General features: G+C 60.8%; 1 protein-coding gene across 6 annotated transcripts in view; it reads left to right on the top strand.

Moving 5' to 3' along the window:
• Positions 1–19,385, top strand: part of ADAP1 (ArfGAP with dual PH domains 1) — a 57,625-nt gene that overhangs the window by 14,567 nt on the left and 23,673 nt on the right. For all 6 annotated transcript variants that reach the window (XM_057748338.1, XM_057748339.1, XM_057748337.1 and 3 more), the window contains exon 2: positions 12,069–12,199. In XM_057748338.1, the coding sequence (XP_057604321.1) occupies positions 12,069–12,199 (131 nt within the window). The remainder of the gene's footprint in view (positions 1–12,068; positions 12,200–19,385) is intronic.

Here is a 19,385-nt window from a genome sequence, read left to right on the forward strand (position 1 = left end):
GGATCTTCCTGGACCAGGACTTGAACCCATGTCCCCTGCATTGGCAGGCAGATTCTTAACCACTGCGCCACCAGGGAAGCCCCTGTCCTAGTCTTTAATGAGTGGCTCCCAAAAGGGGAAAAGCAAAAATGAAGTGGGGAATGCGGTTGCTGACCCTTTACGTCTTTGGGAAATCTTGAGCTGCAGGGGGAGGGGCCGCGGCAAGGCCTGCCTCCCTATTTTTCTGCTGATCAGAAGCAGCAATCAGAGCACAGATCCCTGATATTTGAAGGACAGGGTCCTTCCCCACCCCCACCTTGGCAGCCAGAACACATGCCCAGCGGCCTGCTGTGGGGTGGGGGCAGGTAGCTGCTGCCGTGCACAGAGCTGAAATTGAGCGGAATTACCTACCATTCGTGTCCAAGTTGTCCCCTGCAAGTTGTAAGACTTTAGCAGGCTCTGGAGTTCAAAACTGGTTACATCAGTCAAATTCTGCTAGGGCCATTGTTTTCCGGGTGGGGAGACAGATACCCGGTGCCTCCTACCCCACCATCTTCCCAGACTCTTCTCTGCGATGGGTGCTCTGTCCGGGTCGTCAAGGACAGACTGCAGGCCCAGAGGCGGACAGCAGGGAGCCGGTCCCGCCTGCCCGGCCCTGGCCCGCAGCGTCCTGCCACCTTGCAGAGGCGGCTCGTGAAGCTCTGCCCGTGGAGCCGGAGGCCTGTGAGGGCTGAGCCTGCCGTCGGCCGCCCACCCCGGATTCCAGTGCGGGCACCCGCCTTGCTCCATCCTGTGCCCACAGGAGTGCCTGCTCTGTGCCGTCGCGTGGGGGGGACAGGCGATGAGCACGTGACTGCATGCGGAGACGGGACAGGCAGAGGGTGGCTAGTGCAGTGGTGGCCACTGCTGGCTACCCCGTCAGGAGCGGTCAGGGAAGATGGTGGGCCGTCTGGGGCCTGAACCGTGGAAACGAGCTGGGCCTGCAGGAATCCGCAGGAAGCGCTTTCGGGCTATCGGAACAGCGGCCCAGACGCCTGGGTCCAGGCCTGGCCACTTCAGGGAGCAGGAGGCGGGGGGCTGAGTGCAGGGGGGGCTCTGGACAACGGGAGGAGCAGGGGCTCACTTTGCGCAAGGGTCACCTCGTCTACTGATGGGTGTTGGGGGGGTTTGGTGGCAAGCAGCCTGGTCCAGGCGTTGGGGTCCCAGGGGCGGGGAGATGGAGGACAGGTGTGGGCACGGAGCACCCCCTGAAGGAGCAGAGCCAGCAGAGGGGACAGGAGGCAGCACCAGGGAGGGCGGAGGCCCGTGTGAAGAGGAGGGAGCGGAGAAGGGCGGGGCAGCTCAGGGGTCACTGGCTGGTGGGGCAGGATGGTGGGAGCCACGGCAGTGCCCGGAGGCGCCCTACGAAAGGAGCAGAGACCCCTGTGAACACGGTGGCACCGGGACCACAAAGGGGGTGGGCTGGGAGGGGGTGAAGAGGTGGCCCTGGGGGGAGCGCCAGGATGGGGGCCCAGGGCTGGGTGCCCTCAGATGCCCCCGAGACGCGCCGTCCTGGGCTAACCTGCGTGCCTCTGTGTGGCCGGGCCTTTCCCTGCGCATGGGGCCCCCTGGGCACAGGCCTTTGTGGGTGAGGGGCGGCCGGTGTTGTGCGGCAAGGCAGTGGACACACAGGGCCGGTGGGCTCACGGTTCAGGGTGGGCGGGTCAGGACAGGCCCCTGGGGGGAGGCGTGAGTGGCTTCTGCAGGGACGGGGTGAGGGTGTGGCTGTGGGTGCGGCTGGGGTTTGAGGGGGTCACTGGGATGAGGCTGTTACTGGGACGTGACATGGGGACAGGCGGGTGACCACGGGCCCCGGGGTCGTGGGGGGCATGGCTCCTCCAGAGCGGGGGTGAGGCCCAGCAGTGTGGTGCCCCGGGCCCCCGTGAGCTTTGCTCGTTGGAGGGAGAAGCAAAGAGGCTGGTGTGTCCAGAGCAGGGGCACTAGCTTAGAGGTGACCTGGGGCACATGCGGGGCCTCGGGGGGAGGGGCGGGGGCACAGGAGGGTCCCGGGCGGATGAAGGAGGTGGAGGCAGGGAGACTGCTAGGATGCTTCTGAACCATCCAGCCAAGAGGCCACAGCCGTGCGGTGAGAAATGATCCAACCCTGGGCACCGTTTGAAGTTTGAGGACCCAGATTTGCTAGCAGACGGTGTGGGGGTGAGTGACTGGGAGGGACGAGGTCGCCCTGGGTTTTAGCTGAGCCTGAAGGAAGGGTGAGGTGCTGTTGCCGAGGTGGGGCCGGCCCTGGGGACGTGGACTGGGGACCAGGGGCTGATTTGAGCGGTCACAAGAGGCCTGGAGTGGAGACGTGGGCCTGGCGCGGAGGACAGTTCTGGAGGAAAGAGGGCAGAGGTAGAGACCAGGCAGAAGACAGCCGAAGGTGTGTAACTGTTTCCTTTTCTTTTCCTTTTTATTAATTGAGGTGAAACTCACGTAACATAAAATTGAGCATTAAAGTGAACCACTCAGTGGCGTTTAGAACGTTCCAGGTGTGTGACCATCACCCCGTCCAGCTCAAAATGCAGCTTTTACAGCCAAGAGACCAGATGAGATGCCGGGAGGGCACCCGGCCGGGAGGTGTGCCCCCTCGGCCTGGAAGTGGAGCCACGGGCAGGAGGACCCCTGAGGGGCAGGGGTCCGGGAAGGGTGACGTCAGCACCCTGGAAGCCAAGGGGTCTGCGAAGGGCTGTCTGGTGGAACGCCGGGCATGAGCGGGCGGTGAGGCTGGGAGGTGGCTGGAAGGCACCTCGGGGACTTTGACGTCCGGCAGCGTGCGTGGCGCTGGCAGGAGTGATTGGGGAGCTGGGGAGAGACGGAGAGAGGAGGGAACTAGGGCCGGGCGGGCGGGGAGGGGAGAGGAGGGGCGGCCGGGCAGCCGGGGGCCGGGCAGAGAGGAGAGTGTTCGTTGAGCACCTGCTGTATGCAGGGCTCCGTCTTCCGTGATGGGGACCACCAGGCACAAAACCCAAAGGCCCGCCCTCCTGGAGCTCAGATGCCAGCGGGGGACGGAGCGTAGACGCCGGGGCTGCCTGTGTGCTGGGGGCGCCGGCAGCGGAAACGGGGTGCTGTGCGTGCGTGCGGGGCGGCCTCAGCAGGTGAGTAGCTGGCGGGCGGCGGGCCCGGGCTGTGAGCCCCTCGGCTGGCGCGCGCCCTCCGCCTTGGCGGCCGTTGGGCCTCTGCCCCCAGCCAGCTGCCCGGCTGTCTCCACCAGGCCTCGGCCCTCCTCACCGCCGGTCTCAGCCTTGTGGGGGCAGAGGTCCCTGGAGCTGTGCCACGGGGCTCCGCCCAGACCCACCGTCGATAGGTGCCGCGGCACACCCTTCTCCCTGCTGGGCCTTGACGCACCTGCTCCTCCTGGCTCCGCCCCAAGACGCGTCTCACCTGGCCTCGGTCCGCTCCCGGAAGAGCCGGGGCGCTGAGTCACTCGGAGTGCCCTGGGAGGAGGCAGGGCAGGGCAGGGGCAGATGGAGGGCGGAAGACGGGGGTGGGGACCTGGGGGGTGGGGAAGGAGGCGAGACCTGGCGGGGGGGAGCCGGGTCCGGTCAGCGCAGGTCGGAGGGGGTGAGGCGGGGTGCTCGTGGAGACGCAGGCCTGGCCCCTCTCTCCCGCCCCTCTTACTGCGGGGCCCTGTGCGTGCCACCCACGCCGGCCCGCGCCCTTGGCCCCCCCTTGGCCCCCAGGCCCTGGAGGCCATTGGGCAGGGCATCCCTGCGTCGCGGGTGCGCAGAAGCGGGCAGAGAGGAGTGGGGCAGGCTCTGGGCGGCGTCGGCAGCCCCTGGGCCTGCAGGAAGCGGGTGCAGCCAGAGCGGCCACGGGACCGGGTGTGGGGCCCTCGTGCCTGGGACGAAGGGGGTCCTGTTCCTGGGGTACCCCGGCCAGCTCTCCTTCCGCAGGCCCCCCTCACGCCCCGGGAATCCCTGAGCTCAGGAGTGTGGGGCTCTCCCGTGCACACGGACGCCTTAGCTCTCGTGCCCGTGTCCTGGCCCTGAGGGCGGCAGGGGGCTTGCGCCGTTGGGGTGGACTGGCCATGCCCCGGCGGCCCGGGAGGCAAGCCCACAGGAACGGCGTGGCCACTCGGAAAGCTGAAGGTCACCCAGCCCCTCCCTGGGGGGCCCCCGCCAGCCTCTGTCCAGCCCCTCACCCCCCCGCTGCACACGCGCACACGTCCCCACCCCGGAGGTCCTTGGCCACGGGGCCAGCGTCCTCGCTGGACGGGCCAGGGCAGCCCTCCCGCCCGAGAAGGTGCTGAGAGGCTTTCTTCGGGAGGACGGAGGGGCTGGGGTCGGGTGAGCTACAGACTGGCTGACGCGCAGACGCGGTGCAGGGACGGGTCGCCCGGTCACCTCTCCTGGAGCTGCCCGCGGGCCACACACCCGCCGGCCTCCGCCGCCTGCTTGGTGTTCCGGGGCCTCGGGGCAGCCACTCTCCCCGGCCGCAGAGGCCTTGGCCTGTTGCGCAGAGTCACCCCAGCACTCTCCTCCCCGGGCCTGAGTCCTTCCTGAAAACAGGGGCTCTTGATTGGAAAGCCTTCCCCGGCCCGAGACCCGGCGGCCGCGGTGTTTCGGGTGCGCCGCCTGGCCGGCCCTCGGGGTCGTGAGCGCTGAGCGCGGCCGCTGGTCTGTGTGCTGGGCTGGCCAGTCCCCGCGCAGGCCCTGGGCGGGTGTCCCCCCCACTGCCTTCAAGGGTTTTGAAGCAGTTCTCGGGGGTGTGTCGACGGGTGACTTGTGTGTGCCCGGCGGGCGGGGAGCAGCCAGTGTCTCCCCCACCCAAAGGCAGGCCTCTCCTCTCCTGGTGGCCTTGCCACGGGTGCCGCGTGACAGAGTGGGGGGACCCCTCCGGCAGGGACCGTGTGCTCCCCGAACCGCAGCGCTGAGGCTGGGCTTCGGGTCAGGACTCCTGCTTCAAACCTGCTTCAAGCCAGCTTCCTGCCTGTCCCTCGCCAGCCCGGGGGCACCCAGGAGGGAAGGGGTGGGGGAGTCGGGCACCTCCAAGATGACGCACGGGCTTCCTCAGCCGCCTGGGCGCTGGGTGGGGGCTCCCTTGGGCGTCGGCCAACGAACACATCCTAGCGCCTGCCTGCCCTGAACCCCGTTCCAGGCTGGAGGGTGGGCTGTGAGACAGACACGTGCCGGCCATGTGATCGCAGCTCTGCCGCTGTGTGACCTCAGGCACTGTCTGATGCTCTCTGGACTTTGCCTTGTTCTGTAGAACGGGGCTAATGACAGGATGTGGCCGGGGCGGGGGAGCAGCCGGGTGACGTGGGCGGCCGGTGCCCAGCGCGTGCGAGGAGGCGGGTGCGTGGTGCGCGGAGCACCCGGGACGGGGCCTGCTGCTCCTCCTCCGAGGCCTGGCCTCTGCACGGGCCCGCGTGTCCCGCAGGCCCCAGCTGGACACCGCTCTGGGAGGACGCGCCCCTCCAGAGCAAGCAGGTGCCGGCCCAGCCTCGAGGGCAGGACCCTGGGGCCCGGGGCCGACTCTCCTGCTTCTCCGGTCTGTTGGGACGGGTCGGGGCTGGAGGCACACAAACAGCTTTCCTAAATTCACCTTTATTGAGGTGTGATTTATAGACGATAAAACGCACCCCTTTGGGGTGTGGAGGAAGTAACCGCTGTCACCCCGAGATCCCGCACGGGCCCCGCGCACTCAGGCCCCGCTTCCCTGGGGACGTCCGGCGGGGCGGGGCCCCTGGTGCTTCTTTACTGTCTTCTGACAGTCTGTTCAAATCTTTTGCCCGTTTTTGTAATTGGGTAGTTTGTTTACTTATTATTGAGTTTGAATAGTTCTTTATGTCCTTCAGAGGCACATCCCTTATCAGATATATGATTATCAGATACATGATTATCAGATATATGATTATCAGATACATGATTATCAGATACATGATTATCAGATATATGATTATCAGATATATGATTATCAGATACGTGATTTGTAAAATTTCTCCCCGTGTGACTTGCCTTTTCATTCTCTTGACTAGTGCCTTTCAAAGAGCAGACTTTTTTAAAATTCTGATAAAGCAATATATCTTTTTTTTCTTAAAAACTAGGTTCTGCTTTTAGTGTTATAACTAAGAGATCTTTGCCCAACCCAAGGTCACAAAGATTTTTCTCCTGTTTTCTTTTGGAAGCTTTATGGTTTTAGGTTTTACGTTCAGTGCTCTGATGCATTTTGAGTTACCTTTTGTATATGGTGGGAGGTTTGGATTGAAGTGTAATATTTGCAGATGTTGCCTGTTTCAGCTCCATTTGTTGAAAGATTACTGTTTATCCACTGAACTGCCTGTACACCTTTGTCAGTAGTTGGTTGTCCACACATGTGTGGCTTATTTCTAGACCCTCTATTCTCTTCATTCTTTTTTTTTTTTTTTTCAGTTGCACTGGGTCTTAGTTGAGGCAGGCAGGTTCCTTACTTGTGGCTCACCGGCTCCTTAGTTGTGGCAGGTGGGCTCGTTAGTTTTGGCACGCATGTAGGATCTAGTCCCTGACCAGGGATGGAACCCTGGCCCCCCACGTTGGGAGCTCAGAGTCTTAACCACTGCGCCACTAGGGAGGTCCCCCTCTATTCTGTTCAGTAAATCTACTTGTTTTTATGCTGATACCACACCATCTTGATAAATGTGGCTTTTAAAAAAAAAAATCTCTTTCCTTCCTTCCTTCCTTTCTTTCTGCATTGGGTCTTTGTTGCTACACATGGGCTTTTTCCAGTTGCGGCCACTGGGGGCTACTCTTCGTTGTGGTGCGTGGGCTTCTCATTTTGGTGGCTTCCCTTGTTGCGGAGCGTGGGCTGTAGGTGCACAGGCTTCAATAGTTGTGGCTCGTGGGCTCTAGAGCGCAGGCTCAGTCGTTGTGGCGCACGGGCTTCGTTGCTCCGTGGCGTGTGGGACCTTCCTGGACCAGGGCTGGAACCCGTGTCCCCTGCGTCGGCAGGTGGACTCCTAACCACTGCACCACCAGGGAAGCCCGCAGTGTAGTGCTGAATAGAGGTGAATAGAACAGATAGTCCCGTCTTGTTCCCCATCTTAGTGGGGAAGCATTCAGCCTTTCTCGGTGAAGTGTGATGTAAGCTGTAGATATTTCACAGATATCCTGTTATCCAGCTGGGGAAGCGTCCCTCTATCCCTAGTTTTTGGAGAGGTTGATCAGGTGTTACGTTGTGTCAGATGCCTTTTTTGTGTCTGTTAAGATGCTCATATAGCTTTTCTTTTTTCATCTGTAAATGTGGTGAATCACACTCATCAGTTTTCAGGTGCTAAACCAGCCTTGTGTTGTTGGTGTAAACCCCCGTCGGTTACCAACTTTGTTGGCTTTGTACGTTTTACATATTGTCGGATATGCAGATTTTTATAGACATGTTTCATTTGTCTTGGGTAGATACCAAGGAGTAGCATTGGGGGGTTGTAGGAGAGACATGTTTAATTATGTGAGCAGCTGCAAACTGTTTTCCAAGGTGGGTTGAACCCATTTGTACCCCTGCCGGCAGTGTCTGTGCCCTCGTCCGCACTGGGTGGTGCCAGTCTTGTAAATTTTGCCTGTTCTAGTGAGTGTGACAGTGTCTCATCGCCAGCGGTTTTTGCAGAGGTACCAGCTTCCTGCTCTTCAAGTGACGCCTGTGTGTTGGCCCTGCCCCCGACACTGATCTCACTGTCTGGGGTCCCCATCCCTTCCTTTTAAACAGAAGTTTACTCTGTGAGCCCTCTTTGGAAGGGAGCCGCCCACGTTGCGTCTTTGGGCACGCACACGTGTGCACACCCTCACACACGTGTGCACACCGTCACACACACACACCAGGCAGTGGTGTGGACCAGACAGCCTCAGATTTGTGCCATTGGCATGACACTGGGCAGGTCTGTAGCCTCTCCTTGAACCTCGGTATCTGTGGTCAGAGACAGAAGGTGTGCGCAGGGACCGTGAGGCACCAGTTCTAATCACACACTTCCTGGGGCCACTCTGTGTCACACCCACTTTTCCCTCTCGAGCAGAGCTTGGCAGACGCTTTCTTAAAGGGCCAGGTAGCGACAGTTTAGGCTTTGCAGGCCCCGCGTTCTCTGTCCCTGAACCGCAGAAGCGGCCATGAGCAGAATGTGAATGGTGGGCGTGCCGCGGTTTGTAGAACTTTACGAGACCAGGCCCGTGGGCCACTGTTCCCCAGTCCCTGCTGCACGGTTCCGTAACCGCGGCTCCCAGGCCAGGGCGCAGCCAGCCTCATCCTGGAGCCTCTGCGTGAGGGTGGAGGCGCATGGGCACCGGAGTGCTGCCCCGCGGTGGGGCCGGAGCTGCTGGCGGTCCTTGTTCAGCCAGTCTCAGCATCTGCACGTCAGTAGACAGAGGCCGAGGGGGGCTCCCGGGCAGGGGTCCACGCTCAGGGCAGAACCGGCGGCATCCCCGAGCGGCGCACGGGGGCTCTCCGGGGGCTCCTTTCACCCGCCGCCCCTCACAGGTGGCCGCCGTCCGCCCACCACGCAGAGGAGGAAGGTGAGGCCCGGAGGGGGTGCAGCCTGCCCCGGGCTCCCCGCCCGCTGTTCCTGGAAGGACAGAGCATGGTGGGCGAGGCCAGGACTGTCCCCTGGGACCTCCCTTCGGTCCTTCTCCACGTCGCCCGGGGACACTGCCGCTCCCTGCAGTGCGTCTTCCCTGGAAGCCACGGTGCCCCCCGCACGTCTGTCCGTGCAGATCCCGGGTGCTGGGGCTTCGGGCCTCAGGACGCCACAGGGGACGCGCAGACACACTCGCTGCTGAACAGACAGCCCTGTGTCTCTGGGGCCTGACTTGTCCTCAGAACAGTCCCCTCCGCGGTGCCCGTCCCTCCTCTCTGGGCGGTGACTCAGGGCCAGCGCGTGGCAGGGTGGTGGCGGTGGCCGTCGGCTGGGCCTGGGGGATGCGGGTCCCCTGCCCACACTTTGCCGGCCACACTTGGGTCCCACGGCCACACCGAGCGGCAGGTGAGGCTGGCACGTGTCCGGGCGCCATGACCTGGAGGAGGGGTGGTCGCTGCTGAGCTGGCAGGCGCTGGGGCCAGGCCAGGGCGGGCGAGCGGTGCGGCTGGGCCGGCCAGCAGATGAGGCTGTGGCCGGGCTCTGGTGGCCGCCGGGCAGGGAACCTCTGTGCCCAGAGCCGTGCTGTCATCGGCCTTGGGGCGCGCAGTCGGGAAGGGTCAGGGTGGGGGGACCCGGTGTTTGGCGGGTGGCTGTGACGGGGCCGCAGGGCTTGGCTGTGAGTCCTCCCGGGTCCTGGTGAGCAGCCGGTGTGGGTAGCTCAGGTGGGGGTGCCGGGAGGGAGCCACAGCCCGTCCCCCCACCCTGGAGCCCTGTCCCCATCGCAGTTGGGTTCCTGCACCAGGGGACGTGCGGCGGCCACCCCGCCCGGGCCCTGGGTACCCGTCTCCCCTGTTCACTTGCTTTCGGACCTGCTTTCCGTCTAGATTTCCTCATTTCCTGCTGGGGTGGCACTTCCACAAAAGAGCGTTGCTCCTGGACTTGGGAGGTGGGGGTGGGGGGCCCCGGGTGGGTGCTCTCCTGGGTCCTCTCTGCAGCAGCCAAGTGGCTTCTTGAAAGCGACACACGCGGGGAAGCATGTCCTGGGGACAAAGGGCTGACCGAGCACGTTGGTTCCTGCAAATACACGTTTCCTGCGGCACCAGCCAGTGAAAGTTGGTCACGAGTGGGGGGCCTACTGTCTAAGAGCCCTTGGGCCGGAGGCTGTCTGGGGCTCCCTGACCCCCCGTGTTTCCTTCTGCCCCCTCCCCGGGAGGCTCAGAGCTGGGGGATGCGGCCTTCTCCCCACCCAAGCCCCTCGTGCCCACCCTCCAGGGTCCCCACACACCCACGGACCCCAGGACATCGGAGGCCAGGCTTGTGACCGCTGCCAGGCTCTTGCCGCCAGAGCACCTCCCCGGGTCACGTTCAGGGCAGCGGGGGTGGTGGCCTGTCCCTGGCATCCCCCCAGCTGTCACCCTGGGGCAGCGGGAGGGAGCTTGCAGGCCCCCCGCCCCGTACGTTCCAGGGGCCGAGACAGCCCGCGGTGAACGGGGAGCTGAGTGCTGGGACGGGCAGGCGCCCGGGAGCGAGAGGGTGTCGTGAGGGGTGCGTGGCGCCCAGCCAGCGCTCACGGAGGCCTCGGAGCGGGGGACACGTGAGCGGGGGCCGGGCGTGGTGGGGCAGCTCCCCGGGGGCTGCCCTCTGGCCGGGGGAGCTCCCCCCAGAAAGTTGACGTGATGCGCGCCCGTGTGCCCAGCAGGCAGAGGCGTGGCTGGGGGACGTGGGGCAGCAGCCGGGGGGCCAGGTGTGGATGGTGGGGAGTCGGGGGGACGGAGGGGCCCCTCTGCTCACAGCCCTCCTGAGCTGGGGTGAGGCCCCGAGTCCTGGGGTCTCCGGGCTGTCCCCACCCTTGCTGGTTGGGAGTCTCTGCTGTCAGCCAGCCCCCTGCAGGGAGGAGGCCGGGGCGGGGCCCCCGGTGGCCTCAGAGTGCCAGCCTACGCGCCCCTGGGCCAGGGCACTTCCTCCTCCCCCGCCACCCCAGCGGCAGCGGGAGTCCCTTCTCGCAGCGCCCCGCCCCGGGAGCGGCCAGCGGCCCTTGTTAGGAGGCCGGAGCTCAGCGGTGCCCCCGGCCCCCCCCCCCGAGAGTCTTCCGAGAAGCCAGGGTGGGGGCCCTCGGGATGACACAGCGGTTTCTTTCCTGAAACGTCTCTGTTCCACGTGCCACCTAGACTGTGTGTCTTGGGCCAGAGACCTTCCTCCCTGGCTTCCACTTTCCTGCAGCCGTCACACCCCGTGTGGCCCCGGAACTGGTGGCTGTGAGCCGGGCCGTGACCGCCGGAACTGGGCTCTCTGTCTCCTGGAGCTTGCCCGCCGGCTGTCTGTGCCCCTGTGTGTCTGCAAGACGCCCCTTCACTCCCCAGACAGCCAGGGAAGTGGGCCTGGGCCCAGGGTCCTGGGCTAGAGGGGCCTTGACCCAGGGACAGGAGGTGCCTGCCACCCCTCCAGACCCCACGCACACCCCTCACATGCACAGCGCACGCCACGTGGCCTGTGGCCGGGGTTTGGTCTCAGAGGAGGGCTCTGACCCTCTGGCACCAGGGTGGGTTCTTGGGGATCCCCGAGGGGAGGTGCGTGGCTGTGTCCTCAGTAGGGCGGGGGGGCCTTACCCCCGTGGGCACAGCTGCCTCCCAGCACTGTCTCATCACGGCAGAGAGTGTCCTTCCGACCCGGATCAGGGCACGCGCTGAGCCCGACGACCCCCGGCCCGTGGGCCCCCGGGCCCCTCGGGCGGCAGTGACCACAGGGTGCGCCCAGTGCGGTGCTCTCACGTGGGCGTGGGGGGGGTGCAGCCCAGCCCCCCAGGGGCTCCCGGGGAAGCCTGCTCAAGCCGGTGGCCTTCGGCGGGTGCCATCGGGCATCTTAATTTAGACCACCCTGATCCAGACGCTTCCCTGAGAGATGGGAAGCCTTTCACGGGCGACCCATCCCCTCCAGAGAGAGCCTTCTCTGGGGGACTCCTTTCTGCGGCCCAGCCCCACACGTGGTGACACGTGGACGCAGAGATGGAGGACGGGTCAGGGACGCGGGCTTCAGCACCACACACCCTCCCCCACCCTAGCAGCGGCTCATCCCTCGCTGTCCACGGTGCGCCATCCAGGGTGAAACTCTCACGCCTCTGGAAACGTGGCCACGTCTGGGCCTCCACAGCAGGACACGTCCCACTGCGCGTGCCGGCATGTCCTGGTCACGCCTGCAGGACGGGCGCTGGTCCCGGGTCTCGTCAGCACGTTACCCCGACGTCGCCCACGTTCCTGTTGTCCACTCGGGGCCCCCGGTCTTGGGGGCTGCTAGGACGATGGGGTGGGGTGGCTTCTCCGTGCGGGTGGCAGGGACCCCGCTCAGGGCCCCCAGAGCCTGGGAACCTGCCCTCCTGGCTGGCCTCCTGTCGCACAGACGACACCGACACCGAGGCCAGAAAGGGAGTGGGCTTCCCGCCCCGTGGGCCCTGGTCCAGTGTTCCGTCCCCTGGGGGGAGCCCCTTGGGGTCAGCCCCCGAACACCGGGCCTTGTCTTCCAGATCCCGACTGGGCCTCGTATACCCTGGGGGTGTTCATCTGCCTGAGCTGCTCCGGGATTCACCGGAACATCCCCCAGGTCAGCAAGGTCAAGTCCGTCCGCCTGGACACCTGGGAGGATGCCCAAGTGGAGGTAAGGCCGGGCAGGGGTGCCGGGCGGAGACGGGCGGACGTGGGCCGTCCCACTGCCCCGGGTGACCTCGGCCCCACCCTCTGGGTCGTGACGCCTCAGAGGTCCCTTCATCCGTGGTGCTCCGGGGGGGCCTGGCTGTCAGGGACCCGAGGCCGGGAGGCCAAGGTGCCAGCGGCTGGACCTCGGCCCTGCGGCAGCGCTGCCCCCACCCTGTCCGGCCTCCAGTCCCGGGACTGGCGCTCACCTCCCTCCTGGGGCAGCTGCTGAGTGAGGGCGGGAGGGCGCGGGTTCCCTCCACTGGTGACGCCAGCGGCGTCGGTCCCGTGTCCCCACACCTGGGGTGTTTTGGTGCTTAGGGAACCCCTCACGGAGCAGCTGTGCAGTGGGACGCGCCGTCTTGTTAGGGTTTTATTGCTAAGTGTATGGAAAGTCGCAGAAGGTAACGAAAGTCAAGCCTTTCACTCACTCATTCCCTCATGCGTCCGCCTCTCCGCCCGCCCGGCCGGCCATCTGCCTGACCCGTGTCTGTCGCGCACTTGCTGTGGGCGGCCTGGCGCGTGGCTTGGCCCCTGGGGAAGGCCTTAGGGAGGGGACGCAGGTTGCCGACGGGCAGGAGGTGGTGACGCGGGCCGGGGTGGCAGGCAGGGCCCCACAGCCTGACTGAAGTGGAGAACAGGGCACGGCCTGGGTAGCGAGCTCCAGACAGAGGGCTGTGCCCAGGGTGGGGCCTGAGCCCTGACGGAGGCTGCGGGGAGATGGGTGGGAGCGGGGGGACAAGGCCCCCAAACCGCTCACATTTGACTCCAGGGTCAGGGGGCCTGGGGCCTGGTGACCACGCGCGCCCAGAGGGAGGAGGAGGGGCTTGGCCGGGGCCGGGGACCCGAGGCCGGTGGCCCCCGTGCCCTCCCCCCACTCCTCGCTGGAGCGTGATAGAAACGCAGAGCGTCGGGCCACCAGGCCTCCCTGCCGAGTCGGTCTGCAGTCATGAGGCCGCTCTGTGCGCGTGGGACCTTCACCGTTCACGCTGCCGCGTGGCTGGAGGCACCCTCGCCTCAGGGGTCAGACAGGGGAGGGGGAGGGTCCCAGGCACGGGTGCCCCCAGGAAGGCTCTGGTTTCCCCCTGGGAGTGCTCTTGAGGAGGTCCGCAGAGAGGCGGGGCTGTGCTGGGTGCAGGTGTGGGGCGGGGGCCCTGGGAGGGGAGGGGCCTTCCTCCCCTTTCTGTCCCCTGCTCCTCTGCTCCCGCCATTAAGACAGGTGACCTTGAGCGGCCAGAGGGCTTGGCCTGCAGGGCGCCGGCCCCCGGCCCCGGGGTCGGTGCTCCCCTCCCGCTGCCCGCGGGTCCCCGGGCCGGCGGTCGGCCGTTCCCGGGAGGGCAGCCGTGGTGCGAGAGCGCGGCCCTGCTGCGGGCCAGGTGTGGAGGACCTTGTCTGCACCCTTTCTTTTTGTTTCTTTTCATGTTTTTCCCCCTGAATTTTATGTTTGTCTATAGCATCTTCTTTAAAGAAGCTTTCCTGACGTTCATTCACAAGTCCTACAGCTCCGTCTTTCAAGTACACGTCAACGGTTTCTGGCACACGCACTACGTGGTGCAATCATCCGCACCCCAGTCCGTTTTAGAACATCGCATCGCTTCAGAAAGCACCCCTCCCCCCCCTCCCCCCCGGGCCCGAGCCCCCACGCGCGTGCGGCCCCGGCTGTAGCGGCGCCTGCACACCCGCCGTGCGGACGGCCCCGGGGAGCGCGGGGGCCCGGGTGCTTCCGCGCCCGCGCGCACGTGGGGGTGGGGCGGAGGCACCGTCTCCTCCGGGGCCGCGCCGGGCTTCAGGGCCTCGGAGGGGAAGTGCACCGTGTCCGGGACCGTCATTTGCAGGGATTTTGCCCGACGTGCCCTGGTGGCCAGGCGCTCTGCCCGCGCTCCCGCCGGCCTCGGCCGCGGTCCCTCCCTCTGCCGCAGCCTCCGCGGTGGCCGCCTCTCGTCGTGAGTGAGCCGGTGCGGGGCCGCCTGTGAGCTTCCCGGGCCCCGGGCCGCCTCGCTTACTCCGCGGGGCGCTGCTTCCGTTTCCTCGGGGGTTTAGGTAGGAGGGGACGCGGGCCTCGGAGATGGCAGGTGAAGACGTCTTCTCCACCTTGTCTTCTGACTTTGCTCTGGGTGGTTCTTGCAGTGGAAACTTTCTTACGTGGAAGTCATCAAATTTATCAGCCCTGCCTGTTGTGGTTTTAGGGTGTACGGCGCCCTCGGAGAGGCCTGCCCTACCCTCAGACTATTTTTACTCAGATCAGCTCGGTTTCTGTCATTCACACCCCACACGCCTCGGCCTTTGCGCGTGTACCGTTCAGTCGTTCTCACGAATTCTCAGAGACGGGCAGCCACGCCGCGCTCTAATTTCAGAATATCTTCACGTCCCCGGAGGAGCCCGTGGCGACGGCCCGGCCCCCGCCGGGAGCAGGCCCTCTGCCCTCCGTCTCCGGGCCGTGCCTGCGCCGCGCGCTCCGTGTCGGGGAGGCTCAGCCCGTGCGGCTCCCGTGCCCCCCGTCCCTGCGCGTGAGGTTTTCCAGATCCCTCCGTGTCGTCGAGGGGTCAGCGCTTCGTTTCCTTTTAGGGCCGAGCTCGTTTCCAGCGCGTGGACGGACCACGTCTCGTGCGTCCGTCCCACCAGCTGTGGGCACCCGGGTGGTCTCATTTTTCCAGCGCTTCTGAACGCTGCTGCTCAGGGAACTCCGGAGCTTTCAGTTCTCTCGGAGGGCGTGTCCATGCCGGGCCTCGGGGGGCCTCTGCGTAACGTCTGAGGGTGTGTCAGCCTTTTCCCACCGCAGCCGCCTGCTCCCAGCAGCATGGCCTGAGGGCTCCCGCTCCCCGCACCTTCTCCCGCGCTCCTGCCGTCCGTCCGTGTGACCTTAGCCGTCCTGCTGGGCGGGCAGTGGGGTCTTGTGGTTTTGGCCCCCGTTTCATGTGCTTCCTGGCCACATGTGCATCTTTTTTGGAGAAATGTCCATTCAGATCCTCTGCCCACTTTAAAAATGGGCTGTACTTCTTTGTTGAGTTCGATTTTATTGAGTCTTTATATATTCTGGACACCAGTCCCTTATCAGATTTGGTATTTGCAAGTAGTTCTTCTCATTCTGTGGGTTGTATTTTAACTTTCTTTTTAAAATACTATTTCTAAAACGCACAAAAGTACAGTTTATATTTTTAAGGAGCTACGTATATAATTTTTTAAATTATTGAGGTGAAATTCATGTAACAAAATTCATTTTAAAGTGAACAAAGTGGTACACATATACAATGCAATACGACGCAGCCATGAAAAAGAATGAAATGATGCCATTTACAGCTACATGGATGGACCTAGAGATGATCGTATCATGTGAAGTAAGTCAGAAGGAGAAAGACACATAGCGTATGACATCACGTCTCTGTGGAATCTGAAATACAACACAAATGGACCTATCTGTGACACAGAAACAGACTCACAGACACAGAGAAGAGACTTGTGGCTGCGGGGGGCGGGGGGGTTGGTGGAGCTGGGTGGGGAGGGAAGTACTGGGATTTGGGATTAGCAGATGCAAACGACCACGTATAGGATGGGTCAGCAACAAGGTCCTGCCGCGTAGCACAGGGTAGGTGCCAATGTCCTGTGAAAAGCCTAATGGACAGGAATATGAGAAGAGCATATAATACGGGTAACTGAATCACTTTGCTCTACAGCAGACATTAACACGACATTGTAAATCAACTCTACACCCATAGCATGAAGGTTAAAAAATGAAGTGAGTCATCCAGAGGCAGGAGCACGCAGTGGGGAGAGGAGATTCTTCTGTGAATGGTGTTGGGAAAACCAGACCGCTTTGTCACAGCACGTACGAAAGATAAACTCAAAATGGGTTAAAGACCAAAGTGTGAGACCCGAAGCCGTCTAACCTCTGGAAGAAAACAGGCAGTACACTCTCTGACATTGATCTTAGCAACATCGTTTTGGACCTGTCTCCTCAGGCAAGGGCAACAAAAGCAAAAATAAACAAATGGCATCACAGCAAACTAAAAAGCGTTTGCACAGCAAAGGAAGCCATCAACAAAATAAACGGGAGATGTTTGGAAGTGATATATGTGATAGGCTTATTACACAAAATATACAAAGAACTCATACAACTCAATATCAAAAAAGAAACTATCCAATTAAAAATGGGCAGAGGGACTTCTCTGGTGGCGCAGCGGTTAGGAATCCGCCTGCCAATGCAGGGGACACAGGTTCGAGCCCTGGGCCGGGAAGATCCCACATGCTGCGGAGCAACTAAGCCCGTGCGCCACAACTACTGAAGCCCACACACCTAGAGCCTGTGCTCTGCAACAAGAGAAGCTGCTGCACTGAGAAGCCCGCACACTGCAACAAAGAGTAGCCCTGGCTCGCTGCAACTAGAGAAAGCCCACGTGTGGCAGTGAAGACCCAATGCAGCCAATAAATAAATAAATAAGGGCAGAGGACCTGAATAGACATTTTTCCAAAGAAGACATACAGATGGCCAATAGGCATGTGAAAAGATGCTCAGCATCGCTAATTATTAGAGAAATGCAAATCAAAACTACCATGAGGTATCACCTCACACCAGTCAGGATGGCCATCATCAAAAAGTCTACAAATAACAAATGCTGGAGAGGGTGTGGGGAAAAGGGACCCCGTGAGAAAGTAAGTTGGTGCAGCCACTATGGAGGACAGTATGGAGGTTCCTCCAAAAATCAAAAATAGAGCTACCATATGATCCAGCAATGCCACTCCTGGTTGTTTACTGGATTTTTTTTTTTTAAGATTTATTATTTATTTATTTATTGGCTGCATTGGGTCTTCGTTGCTGTGCATGGTCTTTCTCTAGTTGCAGGGAGCGGGGGCTACTCTTCGTTGCGGTGCGTGGGCTGCTCATTGCCGTGGCTTCTCTTGTTGCAGAGCACAGGCTCTAAGTGCGTGGGCTCAGTAGTTGTGGCACAGGGGCTCAGTAGTTGTGGCTCTCGGGCTCTAGAGCGCAGGCTCAATAGTTGTGGCGCACGGGCTTAGTTGCTCCATGGCATGTGGGATCTTCCCAGTCCAGAGATTGAACCCGTGTCCCCTGCACTGGCAGGTGGATTCTCAACCACTGCACCACCAGGTAAGCCCTAGAATATTTTTAATGAAAAAGATACATGCACCCCCATGTTCATTGCAGCATGATTTATAATAGCTAAGATGTGGAAGCAACCTACAGGTGAATGGATAAGGAAGATGTGGTGTATGTATAGAATGGAATATTACTCAGCCATAAAAAAGAGTGATATTTTACAATCTGTGGCAGCATGGATGGACCCAGAGGATAGTATTATGCTAAGTGAAATCTGTCAGACACAGAAAGACAAATACCGTATGATCTCACTTATATGTGGAATCTAAAAAACAAAACGAGCAAATACTGAAAATCAGAAGCGGACTCATAGGTACAGAGAACAGACAGGTAGTTGCCGGGATGGAAGCGGGGGGCTGCAGGACAGAAGAAGTAGGTGCAGGAGATTCGGAGGCATGAACGTCTGTCATACGATAAATAAGTCACGGGATGTAACGTACAGCACAGGGCATAGTCAACGGTGTCATAATAACTTTGTCATCTTGTAATGTGTATAAATGTTGAACCATCATGTTGTACCTCTGAAACCAATACTGTGTGTCAGCTACACTGCAGTAAAAAATAAATAAAGTGCATTCACACTCTTGTTCAACCATCACCTGCCTCTAGTTCCAGGACATCTCCCTCACCTCAGGGGAGACCTGTCCTCCTCAGTGGTCACTCCCCTCCCCCCAGAGCCCCAGGCGGCTTTCTGCCTCTGGGTTTGCCTGTTCTGGACGCTTCGCAGCAGTGCAGTCCTATGCTGTGTGGCCTCTCGTGTCCACTTCTCACGAGCCTCGTGTTTGTAAGGTTCACACATCTTTTCACTTTCCTGATGGTGTCCTTAGAAACACAAAAGTTTTTAGTTTTGATGAAGTTCCACTGATTTCTTTTTTGTTACTTGTGCTTTTGGTGTCGCTTCTAAGAAATCATTCCTAACCCAAAGTCTTGAAGATTTCCTTCCATATTTTCCTAAAATTATTTTTTAAATCATCCTGTGCTTTTCATCTGCTATGGTTTTTTTTTTTTTTTTTTGGCCGCACCACAAGGCCTGCAGGATCTTAGTTCCCTGACCAGGGATGGAACTCATGCCCCCGGCACTGGAAGCATAGAGCCTTAACCACTGGACTGCCAGGGAATTCCCTTCATCTACTATTTTTATTGTTTAACTTTGGAAATTCAGTCTTTAGTCCAGTTGGAGTTTATTTTGCTGAAAAGCATGCCCCCTTTTCTCTGATGGGTTCCACTTTCTTACTGGTCACCAACTCATGGGGGCTTCCCACATCAATCTGAGATATTATTACCACTACTGTACACCACTTGTCCTACTAAACCTGTTTAATATTGGATATTATATCCCATTGGATCCATTTCTGGACCTTCGCGGCTTTCTGGTCGGTACTGTTTGACATGTAGTAGCATTGTAACGGGGTTTAATATCTGGTCGGAAGCGTCTTCATTTTCAGATTTTTCTAGGATGCTTTTGCTTGTTAATTTTGAAATGAACTTTAGAGTCATTGCTAGCTCTTGAAAATTCTATTCCTGGTTTTGTGTTTCTGAGGATTACTAAAAATAGACAGACATAAGGAGACAGCACGCTTTCCATCCCCCTAACCGAGAACACGGTAGGTCTTTGTTCGGAGTTTCTTTTGCTCCCAGGAGCGCGTGACAGTTTCCTGGTGGAGGTGGAAGGATCCTCATTGGAGCTGCTCTCATCAGTGGGCCTTTCTTCCTGTTAGACCTCTGAGCAGATTGGGGTTTTGTATGGAAAAGCCATTGCTCTCAGGATTCTGAGCTGGTACCAGCCGTTTGCTGAAGCATCTTATTGTTCAGATTTTCCCCGTTGATCCTCCATGGCCACGGCCTGATGGTCCTCAGATGCGCTGACTTGGAGGGTTAGAGCACCAGGAGCCCACAGTCCCTCCCTGCCTTCAAGGCCCCTGTGGCCAAGTCCCCTCCCCACACCCCTCCTCCAACATACCTAGTTCGCTCCACCTCAGGGCCTTTGCATGTGCTGTTTCTGTGCCTGAGACACCGCGCACGAGAGCTGCTCCCCGTCACC

The sequence above is a fragment of the Hippopotamus amphibius genome, chromosome 9, assembly GCF_030028045.1.
Source record: "Hippopotamus amphibius kiboko isolate mHipAmp2 chromosome 9, mHipAmp2.hap2, whole genome shotgun sequence".
In the NCBI taxonomy this organism is placed as follows: Eukaryota; Metazoa; Chordata; class Mammalia; order Artiodactyla; family Hippopotamidae; genus Hippopotamus; species Hippopotamus amphibius.